A 19,648-nucleotide genomic window follows, 5' to 3' on the forward strand; every position below is an offset into this window, starting at 1 on the left:
TGAGTCTTAATTTCATTGAGGGTACATATTTCCCGGCCACATGGCTATCAAAGTTCATATATAAAATTCACAGTTTTCCATTCTAAAGTGACACATATTTCACAGAACATGCAGGATGTTTGTTTTAATCAATTGGCAAAAGTTACATGACCCTCTTTGAAACATCCCTCTGTTCATGGAGATTCTCACAAATATGAATATGTTTTTAAAGATAAATATTTAAGAAAAGTTTGAGATGTGACTATTCAAAGTACTTTCATATAAGTCAGTAAATAGAGGAATATCAGATCCTTAAGTTATTTATGATCATTGGCATTAGGTTGTATAAATATTGATCCTTGAAAGAAATCCTACTACAAACTCTTCAGAGAAAGAGACACCTGATGTACACTTTATTTAGGGTGTCAATCATGACTTTGAGGCGGCGGGGGGGGGGGTGTATGAAGAATGAACGTCTATGAAGATAGTTTTAAAAAGGCAATACAAGTCACCTTTAAGAATAATTATACTGCCAAGTCCACGAGGACACTAGGAGGAGGATGACAAAGGGGAATGAAGGGATATGGGAAAAGGTTACCACGATGGTTTGACCCTAGCCAAAGAGAAACACACAGGAGTCACCCTCTTTCCTTCGCTGTTCTGAAATTCTAGGTTTTAATGTTGAGGCTTATGCCGTGGCACACCTTTAATGGAACTGCACTGAATAACAAATGGGGACTTAGCATATTTTTGCCCAAGAAGCAAAGAAACTGTGTCAGTTATTTGTGAAGTCAATTAAATTCCTTTTAATCACCACACTCTACTTTATACTACATACAATTCAGACACCATTGACAATATTTAAATTTTTGACCTTTATTTACTCATTTTTTTTTATTTTTTTGGTGATGCTGGATTAAATCCAGGGACTCCCATGTGCTAATAAGCAAGCTCTCTACCAATGAGCTACATCACCAGCCCTTTTTAAATTTTATTTTGAAACAAGGTCTCACAAAATTGCCCAGACTGGCCTTGAACTTGAGAGTCTCCTGCCTCACCCTTTACAGTAGCTAGGATTACAGTGTGCATAGCCACGCTGGATATGCTCATTCTTTTAATATTGGCTGGTTGGTAGAAATTCTCCAATTAACCTCTCTGGCATATAGTAGCAATATACTACCAATAATTCACCACCAAAATCTTTACTCCCTTTCTTCTTTAGTATGATCAAACAAACAATAAAGTAGTTAAGATAGACACCAGGTCTACCCCTATAAAAACAGCTTAAAATAAGGTCAAAATGAATAATTTCCAGTAACGGTGACCCTGTAGAAGTTAAACATTCATGATTTTTAGACTCAGTCACTTTTCCCTCTGTTTAATTTGCTAAGCTCTGTGTTCTCCTAGTTGCTTATTAACAAACCAAAAGCCACGTATCTTTTGCTAGTTTGAACAACTCTAACAAGTCCTCTGTAGGAGGAACAAACAGAGCAGGGCTCAGAGACCATCTGTTGGTAATCTGTTGTCCCTTTATTCTTTCCACACTCTTAAAGCACCATATGCTTCACATGAGCCATTGAGCAAAGAGATAAACACCTAAGAATGAGGCTGAGCCCCTCTCCCCAAGGTCTCCCCTGCGCAATGGATACCTGGCCCTCCTCTTTTTCAGATAACAGGAACAAAGGCATCAGGTAAAACTACAACCAAAAGACTCCTTCCCACCCCGATTACATCTCTAACAGATCCACCTAAATGCAAGCAAGCAGCTGTGTGGACAGGTTTATTTCAAAAAAAAAAAAAAAAATAGAGGAAAGATTTCTGTAAATCACTCAGGAGAAAATAGTTTCCAACAATTGCCACATCAATTTCAATAATCGTAAACATAAAAACAGGGATATTTCTTTACAAGGTTCTATCCTCTGGTTGCATCATTTAAAACAAACCCAATGCATATTTTCTGAACCTATAGTGCTTTTGTAATCAGATGTAAAACTATATTAAATTTTTTTTAACTTTTTTTTTTTTTGATATCAGGGATTGAACCAAGAGGTTCTTAACCACAGGGTCATATCCCCAGCCCTTTTTTATTTTTTAGTTTGAAACAAGGTCTCACTAAATTGCTGAGGCTGCTTTGAATTTGAAATCCTCCTGCCTCAGCCTCCTGATCCACTGGGATTACAGATGTGTGCCACAGTGCCTAGCTAAATTTAAAAAAAAAAAAAAATTAAGGTGATTCTTTAGCCTAAATCTACCAAGAAACACAACTTAAAGGGCAGGTGGGTCTGTGCCCTGAGCATATGCAGTCACCTTCTCCAGACCTGATAATGTCTGAGGATTGGCAAGAGCTAAATCTCCCAGGGTCATAGAAAGGATGCAATGGCGACTGCTATTTAGGATCACAAACTGTCAGATTATTAGTGTGGAAGGAATTTTGAAGGTAATTAGCTACAATCCCCCCAGTTTACAGATGAGGAAATGGAGAACAGAAGCTTGACTGCTATCCCTTTGGCAACACATAGGGTTTAGACCCAAGGTTTGGCTAATGCTGCCTTTGGCCAAATGGCTCCCACAGCTCATTCCCTGTGAGAGAGACTCTGTTATCACATTCCACAGAAAGGAAATTAATTTAATTTTAATTTCTGTCATATACAGATTCTGACACCCCTAAAATATTTTTCTTTCTCATTGTGGGCCATATTTTCTCTAAAATTAATAGAGATTTAGGAGATTTTTATACCTCAGTAGTTGCTCACAAAACTGATGCTGAATAAGTAGACTTTCATAATTTAATGTTTTCTTATAATCACTCAGCAAATTTAAAAAAATTTAAATCTCCCCCAAATGAATTCATAACACCTACAGCTAGGCATCATGTCTTTGTGTCCTGAAAAAAACCAGCAACAGCATTTGAGGGTGTTTGAACTGTGTAGGCAAAGATGACCAAGTTACTCAACTCTTGGCCCAGGATACTTTGTTCTACATTCTAACTGATCAAACAAATGAGAGCTTTACACCAAGAGGGCCTAGGTGACATGGGGAGCGAACACATGCCCCGTACTGCACTTCATCCCCTCTCTAGGCAACTTCTCTGTCAAGAACCAGGATAGAAAGCCCCAAGCCCCCAGCACCACTCACTCCATGGTTTCTGTTTCCATGTATGGGTGTGAAGATAAAATGAGTCAGTGTTATAACCTAGAGGAACGTTCTACTATATAAAACAGAAAATAACATATATATGCCTGTTCAGAGCCTTCGTACCTTTCACTGGATAGATTGGGTGGGGGAGAAAGGAAAATCATTTTATTCAAAAATTTAATCCAGTTTTAGACAATGATACGAGAAATGGATGGAAAAGAGAGAAGCCCGCACCTTGGGCCTCAGAGTATGATGAGCACTAATGCTGCCTGCGGTTACAACTACTGACAGTTCCCACTGACAGTTACAGAGCTGCTTACCTGGATAGGCCTGCAAGGGCTGGCAGTGCCACTCCCCAATGCCACGGCCATAGCAGTAGCACTGGTACCTGATACCATGCACATGTTTCTCCCATGAGTCTCCAATTTGATAAAATGTCCGAGTTTCTGAATCCTGGCACTGATCTAGAATATATGCAAGGAAAAGATAAATAGCCTTGAAGATTTAAGTCTACCAAGTAAATTTCAGGATGCTAGAGCATGCATTCTTGGAAAGTTGAATAAAAATGTCCAACTCTCCTTATAATTATATGCAGTTAAAAAAAAACACTTTGTTCACATTCTTTGCCTTACAGGATGATTAGTTTAAAAAATATCCATTGGAAGGAATATTTAGTTTTCTAAAAACGGATATGTTTCTGAGTAAAAATGAAAAGAATAAGATCAATATTAGTCTGTGCATTAATTTTTCAAAAATTACATATTTTATTTTAATGATATTAGTGTAACTGGCTTGCCATTTGAATAGCTAGGAAAAATTTGCAATAATTTCACTTTATATACTTCCTTAAAATCTGGGGGAACTAGATTTTAACTACGAGGACCCACTGAGCAGCTTCTAAGAAAACCTTCAAGGATCCTTCCCAGCTTGGTCAATCTTAGTTTGCTTCTTTCAGTAAAGAAGTATTAATGAATTACCCTAAACTTTGGAGCACTAGGAACACAGCTCTTTTAAGATCCAACCTTTCCTCTTTGCTCAGTGCTACTTTAAAGGGAAGCCAAAAAATGGAGTGTTCTAGAAGGAGGTAGCGCTGGCACACTTCTTTGCCCATATTAATGCACATTCAGCAAATAAAAGTGCCTTTTCCTAACATGAGTCAGAACTAAAGAACTAAATTTATTGAATTAAAACAGATGGCTACCACTATTGAGACAGAAAAGACTTTGCAAAGCTCTGTAAACAGCTGAGCAAACTCTGGATCAACTTCCGTCATGTAGCATTGAATAGCTTTCCTTATCTAAAACTGACTGGCCATGCTCCATACCCAAAACCATCCCAGGAAAAGGGGTACTCACCAATGGGATCACACTGCCATCGGCCTCGGCCCTGACCAAAGCAGGTACAGTTCAGCATGTGTCCCTCTTCGTGTCGCTTGTGGAATGTGTCATTCACGTTGTAAGTGATGTCATCAACAATGCACTGATCTGTTTAGAGAAGAGTTAGATGGGTGAGGAACTTTCAAAATCTCACTGACAAAATAAAATGAATTAAACTTTTCTAAGCATATTCCCCCGTCTTGATTATTAACAGATTGCGTGAGAAGAATTTTCTACTGGTATAGAATATTCTAACTTTTTTTCAAAGCTTAGTCAGTATTACAATTTTTGCCCCCCCCCAATTTTCTCTTATAGACATAAATGTTCAAGTTTACAGCATATACAACTAAAGCCAATTTTTAAACATATACATGTCTTAGTTTCTGAAAAGAAACTTGCTTAGGTGATAATTTTCTTTAAATCTCTGCTTGCCATAAGAAGATGATTTAACATAATATATAGTACACAGCACAGTGTTGTGATCTGGTCTCTGGAATGGGGAGAAGGGAGGAGACATTGGATTAGGGAAATAAAATCACATCAATGCATCTTTGTAAAGTTAAATTAAATCAACTCTGTGTCTCACTCCGTTAGAGATCCTGAGAAAAATCACTTGATCCTGAGAAAATCACTTTGCTTCTTTGGGTCTCAGCATCTGCATTTGTAAAAGGAGGACTTGGTTTGCACACCATACTAAGTAAGTAAGGCTCCTTTTGGCTCTGCCATATCATATGCAATTACTATTATTCCTGGATTGTGTATCCATTCAACACCACAAAAGGAATAAGCTCAAGCCAATATCTACTCACTAGCTACTATTATGACTATTTATTAGCTCAGAGTTCTACCCAAATATTACTTTTCAAATCAAAGAAGTGGAAAACTGAAAGTCTGAATGAATCAACACCTCCTCATATTGAATCTTTGGGTTCAAAGCGGGGAAAGTAATCTGAACAAAGGAAATGAATCACTCCACGTATTCTTAAATTCTTCTTAAATTCAAATCTACAAGAGTCTGATTTTAGAATGGCAGTGTTTGTTCTTTGTAGAAATAATTCAATCTCTTTTAGACACAAATGCTGTGGTATCATGTAAAGCTCGGAGGATCAAATGTGTTCTTGCTTTTGAAGCTACCCTTTTGGCTCAGCCTAAGTTCTTCCATCCTTGGAATGCTTCAAAGCCTTAGAATTACTGTGCCAGATCTTACCAGTTCATGAACCACACAGGCATTTTGATTTCAAAGTTAGAGCCAGGCCCAAGCCCAGTCTGACTCTACTGGGTTTTATCTTCTTGGGGGAGGTCTAGAGAGTTGGTGCATGTCCTCTATTCTGAGCTGATATTACCCATTGTACCTCTTTCGAGAATCAATTTTTGGCCGGGTACATGGTGCACACCTATAATCCTAGAAGCTCAGGAGGCTGAGACAGGAGGATCACAAGTTCAAAGCTAGCCTCAGCAAAATTGAGGTGTTAAGAAAGTCAGTGAGAACCTGTCTCTAAATAAAATACAAAATAGGGCTGGGGATGTGGCTCAGTGGTTGAGTGACCCTGAGTTCAATCCCTGGTATCCCCTCCACAAAATAGAATCAATTTTCCCCTCCTCTGTCCTTCAATGCTACAGGGCAAATGTTCACAGACATTCCACTTTACTGTGCTTTTTCTCATTGCTACTGAGACAAAGAAAGAGAAATAGTAAAAATGGAAAAATCACAAAGATCATAGGTTTCTATAAAGTTTTTCCAAAATCTTCCTAAAATCTTTTCACTGTGATAATGTCCCATCAAATGTAATAAATGGAAATCTCTTTGAGAAAAGAAAAGAATCATCATACCAGCTTTTCCTAACTGGCTGCCCCCCAAAATGAACTTCTTCAGCATAGCAGACTGACTAATGGAGTGGCATTGGGGGCTTCTTCTTCTGCTATAGGTAAAGTACAAGTTTTCACATTAAAGTCTCTCTGTGTACCCTTTGTTCTCTCAAATGCTTTGGTTAATAAGGCAATATACCTCGGAGTTTGGAGTAGGCGACACATGTCCATTCTCCACGGCCATTCCCAATACACGTGCATCTCATCATGTGGCCCATATCATGTTGCTTATCCCACTGGTCTCCAATGCGATACATGACTCCTTCGTTGGTTGTGCAGATTTCCTCATGGGCTGTTTTGAAATGGAGAAGCAATGCATTTGATAAACAATCACAGGGTCAAGGCAGGTGTGCAAACACCATTATCAGTCCAGTCTAGTCTTCCTAAGAATTCTCACTTGGAAAGACTTGTGTGCCTCAAAAATACCTACAGCTGTAAGGCAGAGGCAGAGTGTTCTGAGCTCTGGAGAGAGGAAGCATCATCCAAAGGGAAAGTGTGGTTTTTTGTTCGCTTGTTTTTTTAATTTTTAATTTATTATTGTTGGTGTATTAAAATATATATAATAGTGGGATTCATGATACCATATTCATACATGCACGGAATACAATTTGGTCTCTTGGTGGGGGTTGTTAAATTAAGGTGATACCTGAACGTTCACTCATCTACCAGGCTTTAGGTAGAAGCCTGGATTGAGTACTGCTTTTAATTTTCCTATTTCCAGTTTATTCTAGTTCAAAGGAAAACTGTGTTTGGGTGTTGAATTGTAAGCAAAAGTGAGTTTTCCTTTTAAACTCAATATGATCTTTTGTTGCAAAGAAAGCAATAAATGCATGGGTGGTTTCCTTGAGTCTTGTTCATGGGTTGACGCTGCAGAGTATACAAGTTCTTGGTTCTACAACCAGAAAAATCAAATGTACAGTTTGGAACTCTTGAAATTTGAAAACAAATAAAAGATACTGGTTCCCCTTTCTCCATATAAACTGGAGATTTAAAAAAAAATTCCCTATTGTCAGAAAACAAATTTTCAGATTTGTCTCTATCACTTTGGTATTTAATAAGCATTAGAGCTAATGCCAGCCAAACAGTCACGTGTCAATACTATAGCTCTGTGACTACAGCAGTCAAGTTGTTTTAAGTGACTCAAGCATAGCAAAGTGTGATCTTGACAAACGTCAAACCTTTGCAACTTTATATTTTCAGATTTCTAAAAAAAAACATTTTTAATTGTCTTTGTGTATTTTGGACATTAAAACACGTCAATGACATTTTAAAAGGATTCAGATAATTATATAAATCATATTTTTTTCAATTCGAATGTATATGATGTAACATGTATACACATATATCACATAGATTTTTCTTCTCCAAATTGTCTTATTGGGTGAAGTAGGAGTAAACAGGACACCCATCTGTCTCTACTCTCTGAATGGCTGTCTACAAGGGCAGCCCAGAGGGCTTCCTCTTACCAGCCATGGGGCAGAATCCAAACTTCTGGTCAGCATCATAGTTCTGTGTGGTTCCGCACCATTTCATGTTGTCTCTCCTGCCCTCAGAAGTACAATCGGTGTAATTGCGGTTGTTGTACAGGAAGGGGAAGTGGCACAAGGCACCATTGGAATTTCCACCTCGAGTTTGAACCAAAACTGCCCAACACACAAATAGAAAGGAGATTACAACTGAGCTTTCCCAGGTACACAGGGGAATCACTACGGGGTCGTTCTGAGAGATCCAGATTTCTGCATTAATTCCCAAACAGTCTCTCAGAATAAAAAAGTCTGATAATTTAAATACACTCAATTTCTTAGTGTATTCACCTTCACCTTCAAATCAGAGTTAAATCCCATTGTCACTCATTTTCCCAGAAAAAAATATAAATAATAGCTTTGAATAAAACATACTTTTAACCAGAAGATAAGGAAAGGCATTCAGATAGCCATCCAGAGTATTTTTCAGCTCAGTGGGATCATCTACTGATTTCAAGATGTATCTTTAATCATATCATAATCTCTATGTATCAGTATAAATGACCTAGAGGGCTTTTCTCTAAGCAGCACTGGGAAACATGGGGAGATACCCAGATGCTAAGTCACCATATCTTTTGGTCGAAGAAGATCAAAAGCAATGGTTCTGGTGCAACCTCACAATTCATGGTTAGACTGTTGGCAAATAAGATGGGTTTTTCTCACTTCTGTGGTTTCTCCTGGAACACTCACCAGTATGGTCTGTACAGAAAGAGTATTTCTGATCCTGTTCATAATTCCAAGTCGTGCTGCACCAAAGATGACCATCCTGTCGCCCTTCTGTGGTGCAGGAGTAGAAAGTCCTGCCATTGTAGACGAATGGTAAGACGCACGGCTCCCCGTTTGAATTGCCACCAAAAGTCTGGGTTACCGCTATTAGCATAACAGAAAGAATTTCAGTTAATAGAGCTCTCTCACCAATGGCAGCTTATTTATAGCTTAAATGAGAGATTGAGCTTCTGCCCACAAAGAAAAAAGCTGGGAGGACGGATGATCATCTGGTTAATTTAAGTTAAAATGCATTATTAAGAAAACCATGCCTGCTATGGATAGAACCAAGGATCTGAGTTCTCTGCTCACATCCTTTGTTACCTCTTCTGCGACCATGCCTTGGTTTCTCTATTTATAAAGCTATATTTATACAAGTTAATTAAAGATGTGGCTCAAAGATGCTGAGGGGATATGTATGACTATGTCTTTGCCATAAGAAATAACACTTGAGGCTATTTTAAGGCAATTTCTTTTGAAAAGGGCACCAATTTATTATTACTATAGTTGTTGCCATATTTGTAGCCCAGAAGAGATGCATTAGGTTACTGAACGATGTTTACATCACAAAGCTGATGAAATTTGAGACGCAGAGTATAAAATTTGGATGCTTAGTTATTCTGAAAGCAACCCTCTTATAACAATATTTTGGGCAAATAAAGATAATGCATAGCAGTTTGAGCCCCACAATAGGAAGGAAATACATAAATTAAAAAAAAAAAACATTGGAAGAAAACACATGAAATGTTACCCCAATTGTCTTCACAGAGGAGTAAGATTATAAGATTTTTCTCATTTTATTGCATTACATATTTTGTAAATGAAGGTATTGCAAAAAATAAGTAACAAAGTCATCTGTACTGTTTTTTTTAATATTTAATTTTTAGTTGTAATTGGACACAATACTTTTATTTATTTCTATGTGGTGCTGAGGATTGAACCCAGGGCCTCACACATGCTAGGCGAGTGCTCTACTGCTGAGCCACAACCCCAGCCCCCTGAACTGTTTTTCTGAAATGATAATGCATACCTGTCTCCTGACAGCTGATGCCATTGCCCAAGCAAGTGCAAAGCATTTGCTTGTTTCCTTGTGTCTTCAGCCATTGCATCCCCACAGAGTAGATCACACCACTGTCTGTGACACAGTGACCATAGGGAACAGGCTGGGGGTGAGTCGGGGGCTGGTAAATGGCTTTCCGGACATCTGTGATGGAGCCAGAGCCTAGGGGCACAAGAAATGAAAGTCACAAAACTGGATAAGAGAAGACAGTGAACGAATTCTTGGAGTCAGAATCCTTAGGATCTCACAGAGATCACTCTGACTTCCACGTGTCACTGGTCTGGAAAAGAAATGTCCTTTCCATTCTGCATTGTAGCTTTTGCATTCAGTCCAAGAAATTATCCACAAAACTTTATCAAATGGTCTCCATCTTCCAGTTCATCTGTGCTACTGGGATTATATTTTTAAATGACAGACATCATTCTGCCATTTCACCGAGCAGATACTTTAAACAAATACTCAGGCCAGGAAACTCATAGTCCATGAGTTTCACAATCCTGCATTTGGCTAACTTCCTGCCAGCCTCACTTCTGGTCACTTTCTTCTCTGCTCTATGCCTTAGACCACTGAGCTGTTCATCCCCAGTATACCTAGAATCACGTGCTGACCTTTTCCTCATGCATTCCCCTTACCTTACATGATCTGCCTCACCCTTCCTCTCTTAGCAGCCACCATAAGTCCATGCACTTGGGCATTGTTTCTTCTGACACTGATTTTAGGGGCCTCTGCCACTGTACAGCAGACCTCTTGCCATCCTGTAACTGCACTCACTGGTGGGTACCCTGGGCAGCCGTACTGGATTCCCTACAAGCTGCCCTTACTTTCTGTATCTTGCTCTTCCACAGGATTACTTGTGCTTTTGTTATTTGTTTTTCTAAAATTAATTAATCCTCCTTAGACAAGTTTCCTTCTGGATTAACACAACAGAATGTGCTTATTTTTTCTTGCAACTTTGGGAAATATGTTCTCCTGAAGGCCAGGGTTCATAGCAGAGTCAGAACCGAGGCTAGAATGACTGGTAGACTGAATTCCGTACACTAGAGCCCAGAGATACTTCACAGAGAAAGGAGCCCAGGTCAAAGACTGGGAAGATGGCCCTGTCTCGTACACCCCACACTGAGAATCAGGAGGCAAAGGGACATAAAGGATCTGTGCAGCAGGTTTTATTTTGTTTAGCTCAGTATTCCTCAAACTGTTTTGAACAGGGAAACCTTTTTAGCATAGAATTAGTAATTAATAAAAATAGTTAATATTCAATGAGTCTTTACCCCCAGTTAATTTCCAATGACTCCTTTACTCTATTTTGGTAGGCAACTGTGATTATTTTTTGGTTTTTTTTTTTTTTTTTTGCTTTTCTGTTCAGCAACAACTTTATTGACGGTAACCAAATAACTCAAAGATACCATCAAGTCTTGTTTTGCTCATTTTTATAAGTGTTAGATCAAAATAAAACCTCATCAAAAGGAAAAAATCCAATCCATTAATATTTTTAGCTAAAAGACTGATAGCTAAGAAGCTAAGTAACAATGCTGGCACATTAACAAAAATGTACCGAGAATAATAGCAGAGCAAGGGTACACCCTTGATAACTATATTTCTTTCTTCAGACTCTTACAAAACATCTGTGATGCAAAAAAATATTTCCTCATACCAGAAGTTACTAAAATTTCTTTTTAAAAATATTAAAGTTATTATTATTGTTAGTTGTTTTCCTGCTGGGAATTGCACCCGGGGCCTCTACAAGGCTAAAACATGCACTCTGCTCCTGAGCTACACCCTACCTCCTATCATGTTTTTAAATATGATATTTCCCCCCACTAAGGTCTGTTTTCACTTCATCTTAATTTTCCTCCAAAATTTAAAGCCTGTTAGTAAAAAAAGTTTTTAACAACTAATAATCTGTAAATGATCTCAGCTTATTAGTTGAAACTCTGCAAATCCTCAAATGGCATGTCAAGGGAAAGGTGGGTTTGCAGAAATATTTCTTGAGCCACTTCCCCATTCTTGGCCCTAGTCATCCTGTGTCTCACCAGAGGACGTGGCCTGCAGAGATGTGTGCCTTTCGCACTTCCACTCCCCTCTGCCGTTGCCTGTGCAGATGCACTGCAGCAGGTTTCCTCGATTATCCTTCTTGCTCCAGGTATCTCCAATTTTATAGGATGACCTTGTGTCCTGATCGTTGCATCTGTCTGTTTCAGAAAAGAAGCATGTAAGTACATAAATCAGATCGAGATTGGCAAGGGATCAATTCGAACCTAACAAAGGAATACAGTTTAACGTTTGGTAGCCCACATTTCTGTAAGGTTTATATTCAGCTCTGGTGCTGTAGATATTAAATTTCTACAATAAGAGACTGCATTTGCTAAGTGGATAAGTAGAGCTATGTTGTTCCACCTAATTCCACCTTTCTGTTTGCCAAAACTTGTTCATCATATTCTATTAATTTTTTGGGGGGCGGGGGGGGCATGGGGAGTATCCAGGATTGAACTCAGGAACACTCTGCCACTTAGCCACATCCCAGCCCTATTTTGTACTTTATTTAGAGACAGGGTCTCACTGAGTTGCTTAGCACCTCACTTTTGCTGAGGCAGGCTTTGAACTGAAGATCCTTCTTCCTCAGCCTCCTGAGACGCTGGGATTACAGACGTGTGCCACCACCCCCTGGCAGCATTAATCTTTTAAAATAGCTTTCACGCTGTTCTTTTAACCAAAATCATTCTCAGATATTGTATTATATCATTCTCAGGTATTGTACTATTCTGTATTTTTCCTTCTCAGGCTATTGTTATGTAAAAATATTCAGCAGAGGAACAATCTATGACTAAAATGCTCTCTTACTCTCCCCCCAAATACCTATTTAAAATTCACTAACTAAATAACCTCTTTTGAATTGTTCACTATTACCACTCTAAAGGAAAAGTGGGATTATTCATGTAAAATAGTAATTGGTAACTAAATTACCATTAGTCTATGTGCTTAGTTATCTGGCAGATAGATCTTTTAAATTATAATCCAGCTTCATCCATATGCTACAATGTGAATATAGAGGATCTGTTTGTGAATCAGATACTACTACAACTGTTGGGTTGGAAAAAATAATAATTAGATAGCTGGTGTAGGCACACACAAATCCACCATGGGATCTGCCAAGAGAATGGAGGTTGAACAAAGGTATTGCTGGTTAGAACTTTCCTCCAAACCCCAATCAAAAGTCATTCCCTGACCCCCACAATTCTGTTTTCAGTATCTTGGGGTCAAACTCCTAACATTGGGTTATGTAGGTGGTAAGTACATATAATCCTTTCTCATCTCCCTGACCTACTAAGTGCTCTCAGAAAGCTTGGCTAATGTTCAATTTATATTTACCGCCTTCTTCTACCACCTTCTACAAAGTATGTACTTATGAAATCTCATGGAATAAATAATCTTTAAGAAACTTTTGCCAACTTCCTATTAGAAAAGTTTTAAATAATAGATAAGAATTTGAGTTAGATTTTGAATTTGTCTTAAGCTAAAATATTGCCACAATGGCCTTAAAGACTGAGAATCAGAACATTTTAAGTACAAAAAATCTAATGAACTAGTAAGTTTCTGAGAAATATTTGGTCAGAATCATTGTCATTTTATATGACTTATTTTTGTTGTTGTTGTTGTTGTTAGCAAAGAATTTGAATTTGAAGGAGTCTTTTAAGATAATTGTTTTAAGCTAAATTAGTAAAATAGGTGCAAGATATTTAGATTTGATTTTAAATTCAGTTATAATCTATATCATCAATAGTTAATGGCTGTTTTGCATCAACATATTATATAGCTGCTGTTAGTTTGAAATTCTACAAAAGGGGCCCTGAAAACAATGGCAACAATTTATATTTCAAACAATTTAAAAAGGATCATTAAAGATTCCCAAGGCCAAATTTTCAATAGCACTAAGAAGTTGGGTAAGAGACACTATCTTTGATGCCAGAGTTGACAACTTTAACCTATGGGATAAATACTTTTTATTTTCACCAATTTTGCTCATAAATCTTTTAAACCTAAAAGGAAACCTAAACCTTTGGAGCTTGGTTCATTTCCATGTCAAATGCATCCCATGCCAAAAGATATATTGGTGTGCTATTTTTAATAATCTTTTTGCTCTTTTTGAGATACTTGAAAAACATCTCAGTGACAATTTAGATCATGCATAGAACTAATCTTTAAATCTATGACACATTTAGCATCTGAATAAATATGAAGATTTTTTTCTTAGTAGTCATAGCATAAGACCTCTTGAACAAAGATTGTTGTTTTCTACTTATTTAGTCTTCTCAGATACAGAACACAGTGGCTATAGAACTTTTCCTGACATCCTAAACTCTGCAGGGTTGTTATTGTATTGGATGTGTTCTAAGAGACGTCATATTATAATTCTCTCTAGGAATTCCAGAAAACAGTAGCTGGCCTCATCGTCAACACAAAGACCTAACACATACTTCTAGAGGTGCAAGTGATGCGTCCGCTGCCTTCTCCCAGGCAAGTACAATCCACCATCATCCAGCCTTGATAGGGCTTTTCCCAGGTTTCCCCAACAACATAGGAAGTCCCAGCAGCATTATCAAAACATTTCTCAGCTGTAGAACAATTTGGGAGACAGAGAGAGAGAGAGAGAGAGAGAGAGAGAGAGAGAGAGAGAGAGAAGGTTATTTTGAATTGTACAGTCTCCCTGTAATTTAAAGTGTAGTGTGTTAGCAAAAAAATCCAGCCACATTTTTTTAAGTGGCACTCTCTTCGGAAAGAAAGGCACGCCCTGAACCTAAGCACAGAGTAAGCAGCCAAAGCAAAAGAAGCTCCAGTCAAACTGGCAGGAAGAGCTTCTCTTCTACTAATGATTAGCACATGGACTGCACATTTTCAGCCAGTCTCAAGCTTCCCACCAGCGCTTGGTGTGAAAAGTATGTATGTATCTAGTCTGTGGGAAAATTCCAAACTTAATTATGAATTATGAATGGCCTGAATAAGACAACAAAAGACCTCTTTCAAATTTGGATTTCTGTAAAAACAACATAAAAACCCCCAAATTAGAGAACAATAAGCAAAGGGAACCAAAAAACTTTTGGACTTATATATATGAGTTCAGGTGAGGATTGAGACTAAGAAAAGCTCACAAATTTTTATTGTGAAAATAAATTGCCAATGTGCAACAAACAGCACATGCCATTGTACGTTCCAGTCCAGTGCATTTCAATGAAATGTGACAAAAGTGTCATTTTTTTTTCTTTTGAATAATTTATATCTTAACCAAGGTGGATCTGAGATCAAATGTATATTTTGGTTTTTTTGTTTTTGTTTTTGTTTTGATTTGATTTTGCAGTGCTGGGGACCGAATCCAGGGCCTCATACATGCTAGGCAAGCACTGCACCACTAAGCCCCATAGAGCTATAGTCCTTTATTAACAAAAGAAGGGCCTTCATCCTAAATCTTTCAACTCTATCTTGTGATTTTGAAACAAAATGAAGACTTCTGTATATGGTTAGTACTCTATAATCTGATTTCCTTAAGAAGATTGCAGATCATGTAACATTTCATTAGTTAAAATAAAATTCCCATTTCACTATTTTTGAAATTGGAATTCAGATTTCCAGTTCATGTACATGTGATTTGGGTTCGACTCAACATTATAGCTCTGCTTGGTGCCCCTATTAATCCGCAAAAGCCACACACCTATAGGCTTGCAGGTCCACTCTCCTTTCCCGTTGCCAAGACACACACACTCCAACATGTAACCACCAGTCTCATGAGGTCTCCTCCAGGTGTCACCGATCTTGTAGGACTGACCCCCTTCGTGGCAGCGGTCTGTTTAAGAAAGAAGGCAAGGGTTGATAGAGTGGGACAGAGAATTAAGGAGGAAAAAAGTCTTGTGTTCTACCTAGAACAGGCACTTATATAATCTAAAGTGAGACACAGAGAACAGTTTCTGTGTCCTACTAGAGACACAGAAAAGTTAACAGAGCTGGTCATTCTGGATCAATTCAATTAAATGTCTTTGTGCCTAAAGTTCAAAGGAAACCACAGAGAAATCTGAATATCAAAGAAAAGGCGATAAATCCTGATTCCCCAGAGAGATCACAGAAAATTGGATCCTAACAGAAAAGAAAAGTGGGGAGGCTTGGCCTCCACCCATGCACAACTAGTTGAGCCTGAGACCACTCAATGCAAAGGCCACATTTGGTGGAGCATTCCCATTTGCAGGTGTATAGAAAGCCTATAATTTACCCTAGGATAGGTATGTAATTTTGGTGGAAAGCAAATGGATACATGCATATAAAGTGTGGGAATCCTGATGCTTCTCTAGGATATTAAATCCAATAGCAAATCCAAAGGCTAAATTGTTCACTAGATAGTAAACACTGTAGACCACTGATCTTGAGATCTGCCTATGATCTGTCTAGCTTAAGCGTGGGGAAAGTTGATTTTGTTTATTCACAAGAAGCTAATTTGTTCTTTTGGATGGAAACTTTAATATAAATGATTTAAAAATCCTATTAATAGAAAATACTGGTAACTCAATGAATCATACTAGAATGATTGCCTTAGCTTCACTAGAGCTGATGAGAATCAGCCCAGTCCCCAGTATTCCTTGGGCATGCTACTGGGTTAATCATTTCGTATTATCTCTGGGAATTACTATCTCAGAGATCTGCTTCCTGGATTAACCTATCGGTCACAAATAAACCAGACCATTTCTGATATGCAAGAGGTCTCTGCATTGCAAACAAGAAAAGCAGATAAGCTATGACTGACTCACTCTTCATGAACATCTTTCCAATCACTGGGCTTGAAGATGCCCAGGTAATTTAAAATACTGACTCCCCTAAGCACATCCTACTGAAATGGAACTCAAGAGAGCAGTTTGATTAACCATGTATATACACACACGCACACAGGGACATAAATACACACTTATAAATTCATACACATTAAATACTCTTTCCACCAGTGCTTAGAACCATCTTCTAGAAGCACAGAACCAGTTGGGTGGCCACACAAAAGCACCTGGTCACCAGGGGCAAATCCCAAAGGGAAGAATAGTCCATCATGGGTAACAGAGAATAACAGTGACATTAACAGAGAAATTCACATTTATGACAGTTTATCATCATTTTACAGAACGTCTTCCTTACTTGCAATTGTGCAGCTTATTCTCCCTCTCCCAGCCCCGATGCAGGTACAATCCCAGATCATGGAATCTTTAGGGCGCTCATAAGTGTCACCCACTCGGTAAGTGTTCCCAGTATACTTGTCAAAACAAGTCTCTTCAGCTGAGGAGAGAAGAAGCCGGTGTGAGCCTAACATATGTGCAAGCCTTTCTGCCCCACTAATCCATCCAGAGGAAAATGCGCTTTTCTGTTTGAACAGCTACTGCAAGTTTTAAAATGAAGTGCAGAGTTACAGACTCTACCCTTGGCACAAAAAAGGTCACAGTTTTTGACCACTGACAAGTTCTCAAATTTTCTGTAAATATTTCTATCAGAAAGAATTCTCAGGGGAAAAAAAAATTCATACAGAGTAGTAGCTTACAACAGGCTAGACTGAAGAAAGGGATTCAGATTCCAATCTCGGAATCAGGGCCATATAAAAATCAGTTTGAAGACCCCCACCTCCCTCTAGGCATTGACCCTTGTTAATTCTACTAAGTATTTCCATTTGAGCCTCATTGGTGCTTCTCTGAAGGCATTGCTATAATTTACAAGAAATACATCAATGCTCTGAAGGTATGAACACTTTGAAGTGGTTAGTGGTTTTGCATTGAACCACAGCTGACAAATCACTTTACAATATAGTACCCTAAAGTGTTTTCTGGCCCATAATCTTATAGTTCAAGATCTCAGATTACTTTCTAATAAACTTTTATAAGTTTTGTTTTGTTTTGTTTTGAAGGAGGACTCACAGAATCTTTCATTTTTCTCATTAAAAACTTTGGGAGAGTAAAAGAAAAAGACGACTCTGGAAACAAATTTGGAATATATTGTTTAAAGGTAAAAGTGGAATATGAAAAGCCCACATAACCAGCTTAGAAAGAAGAAATAATAGGCAATTCTATTAGAAAAATGGTGCTAAATTTGAGTACCAAGACTCACTCATTTATTAAAAGACTCTAGTGACATCCCCGCTCCCCACAAAACACTTACGCTCAGGTTTGCTCTCGCAGTTGAAACCTCGACTCCCTCCATAACAGGTACAGACCAAGGCATTGCCTAGGTAGGTGCGCTCCCACTGTTGGTTTATCTGATAGTGTTTTCCATTGTCAAAACAACCAGCTGTAAATAATTGAAGGAAAAAGTCATTAAACTTCCATTCCTCCTTTTGTTCAAATTATGGATTTTTTTTTTCTTTACACACAATCAAATTAATAAGTCTGGGCACCAAACAGAAAAAGAACTTAATCACCAGAATGCCAGGATAATTAAAAATAATATTCTACTAAAATATAGACGTAGAAACTAGTTATTCAAGGAGTTAACCACAATTTGTATAGGTGGATATTTGAATTTATTTTTCTTTTAACTTAGCTAAAATGTTATGCAATGTCATTTCCATCTGGCCAAGGGTCTACATCAAAGAAATGGAACAATTCTAAAAGGTGGATAATTGAAATTAACATTTTGAAATATGCAAGGAACTTCAATATCCTTTTGGAAAAAGAAGTCAAGAAAGGCAACTTTAAAGTTTCCTTTCCCTAAGGCAAAGGGAGGGTGTGTCTTTGAAAAACTGGAAGAGGAATTCCAATCTCTTCTTGGTGAAGAATCCCAAGGGGCCTCAGAGCAATCTGAACCAATTACGGATCTTTCAAGTTAGTAAGAAACAAGTTATTATCTTCTCACCTCCACTTGGAAAATATTTAACAAGTTATTTAGTAACAAAGAAAATAAGGAGCAGATGGAAAATTGATAGGCACACATGATCTTTCTCTTTAAAAGCAAGTTTTGATTAATTCATAGAAGGTCACTATGGACGTGTAGAATTGATTACAACAGTGGAGGACACTGCAGAGCCCCTGTCCTCCAATGCATTATCTCCTCTTAAGGCCCCCAGAACCCTCTTGCTCAAACCAAGAGCCTTTTGTGTCCACAGCTGGTTTCTCTCAAAAAAGCGCGCACTCACACTAACACACACACACACACACACACACGCACGCACGCGCGCAAAACTTCAGCCACAACTTTACTTAGCGTTAAGGTGCCATCCTGGCGACCGCCTGTTTTCAGCCCGCGGTCAGTACTTACGCTTACTTTGAGCGACAGTCACGGGGGATTGGGGTTGCACGATTTGCTGAGCCTGCCTCTTGCTCTTCGAGGCCCCAGTGGAGGGCACCGCTGTCCCCAGGCACAGGACCGCCAGCAGCAGCAGCCGGGGCCCAGGACCCCTGAGCATCTTGAGTGGGTGTGGGGGGAAGCCGTCCTCACCAGAAGGCAAGTGGGCAACAAGTTGGGTTCCCTTCGCAACCTGCGGGAAAATTCCTTCCCAACGCTTGTAAGACGGTGGGGGCCAGAGGATGGGGAAGGGAACCCGTGGAAGGACAGAAGAGGTGGACAGGGCGGGAGAAGTTGTAGCTGCAGGTCCCTTCTCCACCGCTCGCGCCAGGGGTTCCTCCTCCTCCCCCTGTACAGCGCGAGCGACAGAGCCCGGGACGTCCCGGCTTATATGGGACGGTCCCCTCCGCCCCCTGCGAGGCCCGGGGCGCAGGAGAGGAGGGCTCTGCCGCTCTCCCCACGCCCTCCCACCGCCGCCTCTGCCGCCGCCGCGGCGGCCGACCGCGCAACGATTGGCCCGGGCTCCTGGTGACGTCACGGGGGACTGTGGGTTCGCCCCGAACAAAAGAGATGCTGATCGCCCGCCAGGACTGGGGCAAGAGAACTTTTTAATTTTGGTTTCCTTTGCGGTCGTCAAACTTTTGGGGCGATCG

The 19,648-nt window shown here is 39.2% G+C and overlaps 1 protein-coding gene across 10 annotated transcripts in view; it reads right to left on the reverse strand.

The window, feature by feature from the left end:
* Positions 1-19,375, reverse strand: part of Fn1 (fibronectin 1) — a 64,501-nt gene extending 45,126 nt beyond the window's left edge. For 8 of the 10 annotated variants that reach the window (XM_046439560.2, XM_046439556.2, XM_046439559.2 and 5 more), the window contains exons 1-12: positions 18,969-19,372; positions 17,874-18,002; positions 16,866-17,003; positions 15,406-15,537; positions 14,177-14,314; positions 11,735-11,893; positions 9,675-9,866; positions 8,570-8,749; positions 7,823-7,999; positions 6,496-6,648; positions 4,470-4,598; positions 3,435-3,578 (exon numbers count right to left, since the gene is read on the reverse strand). In XM_046439560.2, the coding sequence (XP_046295516.1) occupies positions 3,435-3,578; positions 4,470-4,598; positions 6,496-6,648; positions 7,823-7,999; positions 8,570-8,749; positions 9,675-9,866; positions 11,735-11,893; positions 14,177-14,314; positions 15,406-15,537; positions 16,866-17,003; positions 17,874-18,002; positions 18,969-19,116 (1,819 nt within the window). In that variant the 5' untranslated portion in view covers positions 19,117-19,372. Of the gene's footprint in view, positions 1-3,434; positions 3,579-4,469; positions 4,599-6,495; positions 6,649-7,822; positions 8,000-8,569; positions 8,750-9,674; positions 9,867-11,734; positions 11,894-14,176; positions 14,315-15,405; positions 15,538-16,865; positions 17,004-17,873; positions 18,003-18,968 lie in introns of all 10 variants that reach the window. The other 2 variants (XM_046439557.2, XM_046439551.1) reach the window with 2 other exon arrangements.
* Between the last annotated feature and the right edge of the window lie 273 nt (positions 19,376-19,648).

Source organism: Marmota monax, unplaced genomic scaffold, assembly GCF_021218885.2.
Source record: "Marmota monax isolate L192 unplaced genomic scaffold, Marmota_monax_Labrador192_F-V1.1 WCK01_AAM20220418_F8-fsc00041, whole genome shotgun sequence".
NCBI classification, from domain to species: domain Eukaryota; kingdom Metazoa; phylum Chordata; class Mammalia; order Rodentia; family Sciuridae; genus Marmota; species Marmota monax.